The following is a 6,000-nucleotide window of genomic DNA, read 5'->3' as shown; positions in this document are numbered from 1 at the left end:
GACCGCTTTAAACATCAGCCATGGGGAGGGGGGCACCAACAATTATCTTGCCTCTGGACAACTAGGATAAACTTACACCAATGGTGTAACGTGATTAAGAGGCACTACTATAAGAAGAAATAGGAATTAGGAGCACTACATGTGGTGAAATGTGAATAAGATTGGCTAGGGTGTCGGGAACTGGGGTTAATATGTGACCAAGCCCCCTCATTGCAAGACCACTGTGCCTTTGTAAAGTTAAGGAAGTTGGGCACAAATTTATGGTTTGCCGGGGCTGCTGAAAACAATTGACCTGGCTCTGCCTAATGTGTGTGGGTGAAGGGGGGTGGAGAGAATGAGATCCACTACCTCTCCAGGACCACTTTATGCCCTGCCTGTTTGGCATGAACCATAGTGACACTACTGTATAACATGTAAAAATGACTGTACATTGGAGTGTTACAACATTCAATCAATACCATGTTCAGAGCATATGACAAACACCTCTGGAGATGCAAACATTTATTTTTTGTTTGTGTTTTAAAACACACACCCAAACTTGGCAACTGGAGAGTATAAACCGCTTTTAATGTTTTTTTATCAAGGCAAATGTTACAATTGAGCTACAGTATGAAAGTTCTGTAAAAAGGTTGGAAATGTAGGTGTCAGTTGCAATAGCCAGACGGCATGGACTAAAATGTCATTACATTCCATGGCCCAGTACATGCTAATTAGAATGGCGCTTTTGGCTGTATCAGCAGAACGGTCTTCACTGCATCCACATATTTAGCATCGGGTGGAGGTTTCCTCTGACTACCGGGCTGCAGGAATGCCTTGATTGTAGGAATTTCGCTTGTTCTCTCCTTGAAGTCCTAGTCAACAGGAATGAAACCATTTTTAAGTTAAATGCTCAGCATTTGAATAAACAATATAAAAAGTACCCACACTGTGATTTTCATGATGCAGATGCTAAAGGGCATAATTACAATTAATAGGATGTCCTTTATTTCACATACTAGGTGGTCAGAATGTCCATCCTAACAATTAGCGGCGTAACTCTAAATTTTGCTCCCCCCTGCCCAAAAAAAAAAGTGCTGCGCAAAATGTACTGCACTTTATTTATTTATATCTAGCCGGTGCAGATCGGTCTCTACCCTGCATCCAGTGGCTGAGTAGCATGGAAGCGTTGTGGAGCATTTCTAGGCGACATATACATTATTTTAAATATATTTCTTTATATTGGTGTAAAAAGAATGCATATCTGTTATTAACAGAGGTCAGTACGATAGTACTCCCATTCCAAATTACACCACACAGTAGCACAACAGAACCAGTGGCATAACTAGCCATTTTGGTACCCTGCACCAGGTGACTGCCCCACCACCACAGTCAAAACAGGGAGAGTGCGCAGCAAAATGTAGGAGAGTGGCTTCACGAGAAAGGGGCGTCGCCATATAAAAGTACTAACAACACCGTAATGCCCATAACACCACTCACAGTAATGCTCAATTATGTCATACATCATGATGCTCCTTACACAATATGCAGCACACCATAATGCCCATTACGACACATTATGCTCCACCCTATGCCCAGAGTACTCCTGCATATGCCTACATCATGTCCAGTTACCAACAGTAGCAGCGCTGTAATTATATATATATATATATATATATGAGATTTGCGGTGAGGCACTCGTGGCAATTATAATCCAGAACAAAGCTAGCCAACAGGAGATAGCTGCTATCTCCTGTTGGCTAGCTTTGTTCTGGATTATAATTGCCACGAGTGCCTCACCGCAAATCTCCTACCAATCCTCTGTGTAGGCACCGGCGCTGCTGTTTTTGCTGTTACAAGGAGTGCCAAACCCCTGTCTCATATATATATATATATAGATGTGGACGACCCGGCACTTCCAGAGACTGAATGCAATAACCTGGGTGCCCTTGCAGGTATAGATAAACGTAGTATAGATGTAGACCCCTGGGGGTTAGAACATCACACGGCACTCCGGGATTTTCGTGAATATAGTGAAGTTTAATGCAACAGTTTCGAGGCTTAAAGCCCCTTCGTCAGGCTAACAGCAGGGATAAAGTACAAGTGACAAGGTGCTTACCTATATAGTGTATGAAAGGTCCCTTTGGCGCCATGGATCGTAGGCGGCATCAGACGTCGGAGCGGGAGTGGCCTGCGGCCGTGCTGACGCACGGAGACTCACCTCCTGTTTCCGGCTGTGTCTGGTTGGCTGCAGCGGCTTAGCGTCCCGTTGCCATGCACACAGGCGTGAGCTTGCGCCGTTGCCAGGGTTACTGGTGCCGCTGATCACTTGGCTGGGGACTAAACAGAAAAAATAGTGATATACAGTGCTGTGTGATTATATGTGGAAATATTCATACACCATAAAGTTAAAATGCAAGACAGCAGCAGGTAAATAATATATATTTAAGCGGGGATTAACTGCGGCAAAGCTGTAACCAGGATCAGTAATCGTATTGACACATACAAGTCGACCAACTGTGTCGACACTATATCAAAAAAATCAAAAAACTCAAAAAATGTCCCGAATGTTAGGTACGGATACTTTTAAAGAGGCCCTGATTTAGACACTCGATTTTAAGTGAGGGAGTTCCACATTATCCGTTCATTCAAGCCCTTGGGGGCTACAGTGTCCAATTTGTAGATCCATCGTGCTTCTAGCCTCAATAGTGCCTTGTGTCTGTCTCCTCCTCTCGGCATAGGGGGAACGTGATCAATAATGTAATACTTTAGGGAAGACAGAGGGTGTTGTAGACGCTTAAAATGAACAGCCACTGGTTGTTCCATGGGTCGATTTTCCAGCGCAGCCCTAATTGCAGATCGATGCTGCGCCATCCTTTCCTTAAATTCCCGTGTCGACATGCCGACATAGTAGAGCCCACATGGGCACACTATGACGTATACTATAAATCTTGTACTACATGTGAGTACATGTCTGATGCGGTATGTTTCATCAGTATGGGGATTTTTAAAGGAAGAACAGGGTATTAGATGTTGACATGTTGTGCATTTGATGCATCTGTAGCACCCATTGGTTTTAGTAGTGCGTGCTATATTTCTGCTGGTATCGAAACCCGTAATGTCGGTGTGGACCAGAAGGTCCCGTAAGTTCCTTCCTCGTCTGTAGCACGTCATTGGGCGAATTTTAGAGAAGCACGGGAGATTTTTATCGGTCGCTAAGATCGGCCACAGAGCCTTGCTAGCTGTCGGAATCAATCTACTATTCGTGTCGTACGTAGTTATCCATGGGAACACCTCCTTGTTCTTATTGCTGGATCCACTAGCATTAAGTAGATCATCTCTTTGTAGACGTAACACTTTATTTTTTGCTAATTTCAACTCCCTTAGGTTATAACCACGTTGGTGGAACTTGTTAATGATGCCATCTAGTTCAATCGGTAATTGGATGGAGTTACTGCAAATGCGGGCTGCTCGTAGCATCTGGGAATACGCTAACCCTCGCTTTAGGGGCGGTGGGTGATGGCTGCTAGCTAGTAGCAGCGTATTCCGATCTGTGTTTTTGTAAAAGATATTGGTATGTAAAAAGCCATCCTTCAGTGTGACAGAGACATCCAGGAATTCAATGTGCTCCCTATGCCAGTTGTATGAAAGCTTGATGGGCCCTGGCATGGAGTTGATGTCCTGCATCAGGCTGGTGAACTCCTCTGGGGGTCCCCTCCATAGCATAAAGAGGTCATCAATAAATCTACATAGTAGGATGACATTATCCTTTCTGATGCTCTCGCTGAAGAAGTGGCGTTCTTGCTGGACCATGAAGGTGTTGGCATATGACGGTGCCACCGCCGACCCCATGGCACAGCCCTCTAGTTGCAGGTATATTTGACCATCGAAACGAAAAAAATTACATGTTAGTACAAGTTCCAGTAGTTGGAGGTACAAGGTTTTATCGAAAATGAATAAATCTCCCAACGAATCCAGGAATTGTTGCATAGCAAGAAGTCCCTGATTATGGGGGATAGAGGTGTATAATGATGTTACGTCCATAGTACACATAATTGTGTCATGAGGCAATTTGGGTAATCTGCGCAAACGGTTCAAAAAGTCGGTGGTGTCTCTGAGGTGTGTTTCCTGTTGGATTACAAAAGGTTGGATTAAACTGTCCAATAGTTGTGAAATTGGTTGAAACAGGCTTCCTTTGGCCGATATTATTGGGCGACCGGGTGGTAATGTGGCATTTTTGTGTATTTTAGGTACACTGTAGAGTATGGGGAGAATGGGATGATTGGTGGTTAATGACTCCATAAGTTTTTTACTGATTTTGTTATCTGTAACTGCTTGTTGTAGTAGTGTCGTCAACTCCTTCTGATATTTATCCGTGGGGTCTGTATGCAGTTTTTTGTACACTTTAGTGTCAGATAGTTGTCTGTTTAATTCTGCTTTATATGTACTGAGATCCTGTGCTTCTCTAAAATTCGCCCAATGACGTGCTACAGACGAGGAAGGAACTTACGGGACCTTCTGGTCCACACCGACATTACGGGTTTCGATACCAGCAGAAATATAGCACGCACTACTAAAACCAATGGGTGCTACAGATGCATCAAATGCACAACATGTCAACATCTAATACCCTGTTCTTCCTTTAAAAATCCCCATACTGATGAAACATACCGCATCAGACATGTACTCACATGTAGTACAAGATTTATAGTATACGTCATAGTGTGCCCATGTGGGCTCTACTATGTCGGCATGTCGACACGGGAATTTAAGGAAAGGATGGCGCAGCATCGATCTGCAATTAGGGCTGCGCTGGAAAATCGACCCATGGAACAACCAGTGGCTGTTCATTTTAAGCGTCTACAACACCCTCTGTCTTCCCTAAAGTATTACATTATTGATCACGTTCCCCCTATGCCGAGAGGAGGAGACAGACACAAGGCACTATTGAGGCTAGAAGCACGATGGATCTACAAATTGGACACTGTAGCCCCCAAGGGCTTGAATGAACGGATAATGTGGAACTCCCTCACTTAAAATCGAGTGTCTAAATCAGGGCCTCTTTAAAAGTATCCGTACCTAACATTCGGGACATTTTTTGAGTTTTTTGATTTTTTTGATATAGTGTCGACACAGTTGGTCGACTTGTATGTGTCAATACGATTACTGATCCTGGTTACAGCTTTGCCGCAGTTAATCCCCGCTTAAATATATATTATTTACCTGCTGCTGTCTTGCATTTTAACTTTATGGTGTATGAATATTTCCACATATAATCACACAGCACTGTATATCACTATTTTTTCTGTTTAGTCCCCAGCCAAGTGATCAGCGGCACCAGTAACCCTGGCAACGGCGCAAGCTCACGCCTGTGTGCATGGCAACGGGACGCTAAGCCGCTGCAGCCAACCAGACACAGCCGGAAACAGGAGGTGAGTCTCCGTGCGTCAGCACGGCCGCAGGCCACTCCCGCTCCGACGTCTGATGCCGCCTACGATCCATGGCGCCAAAGGGACCTTTCATACACTATATAGGTAAGCACCTTGTCACTTGTACTTTATCCCTGCTGTTAGCCTGACGAAGGGGCTTTAAGCCTCGAAACTGTTGCATTAAACTTCACTATATTCACGAAAATCCCGGAGTGCCGTGTGATGTTCTAACCCCCAGGGGTCTACATCTATACTACGTTTATATATATATATATATATATATATATATATATATATATATATATATATATATATATATATATATATATATATATATATATATATATATGGGGGGTTCTATCGGAGAGCGCTGAACGGTGTACCACCTAGTTACTTCAATGCAATATACAACACTGATACAATGTGTGTAATGACAGTTGATATTTGTCCCTTTCCCGAATGAGACGTGCCAATCTGTTCAAGGTATAAAAAAGTTCTTTATTGAAACCCAACGCGTTTCGTCAGAACGACTTCAGGGGTAAAAGCAAAATGATTTTCAAGTATGTGGTTTGATCAACTTTTAGTACTCGTACAA

At 43.5% G+C, this 6,000-nt stretch overlaps 1 protein-coding gene across 1 annotated transcript in view; it reads right to left on the bottom strand.

Annotated features, from left to right (window-relative positions):
- Positions 1 to 546: 546 nt before the first annotated feature.
- Positions 547 to 6,000, bottom strand: part of LOC146064155 (glutathione S-transferase A4-like) — a 56,926-nt gene continuing 51,472 nt past the window's right edge. The window contains exon 7 of the mRNA XM_083177339.1: positions 547 to 851. Within this exon, the coding sequence (XP_083033465.1) occupies positions 711 to 851 (141 nt within the window). The 3' untranslated portion in view covers positions 547 to 710. The remainder of the gene's footprint in view (positions 852 to 6,000) is intronic.

The sequence above is a fragment of the Crinia signifera genome, chromosome 3 (genome assembly GCF_055691185.1).
Source record: "Crinia signifera chromosome 3, ASM5569118v1, whole genome shotgun sequence".
In the NCBI taxonomy this organism is placed as follows: domain Eukaryota; kingdom Metazoa; phylum Chordata; class Amphibia; order Anura; family Myobatrachidae; genus Crinia; species Crinia signifera.
The sequence above is the reverse complement of the archived record's forward strand: the minus strand, read 5'-3'. Positions and strand labels throughout refer to the sequence as shown.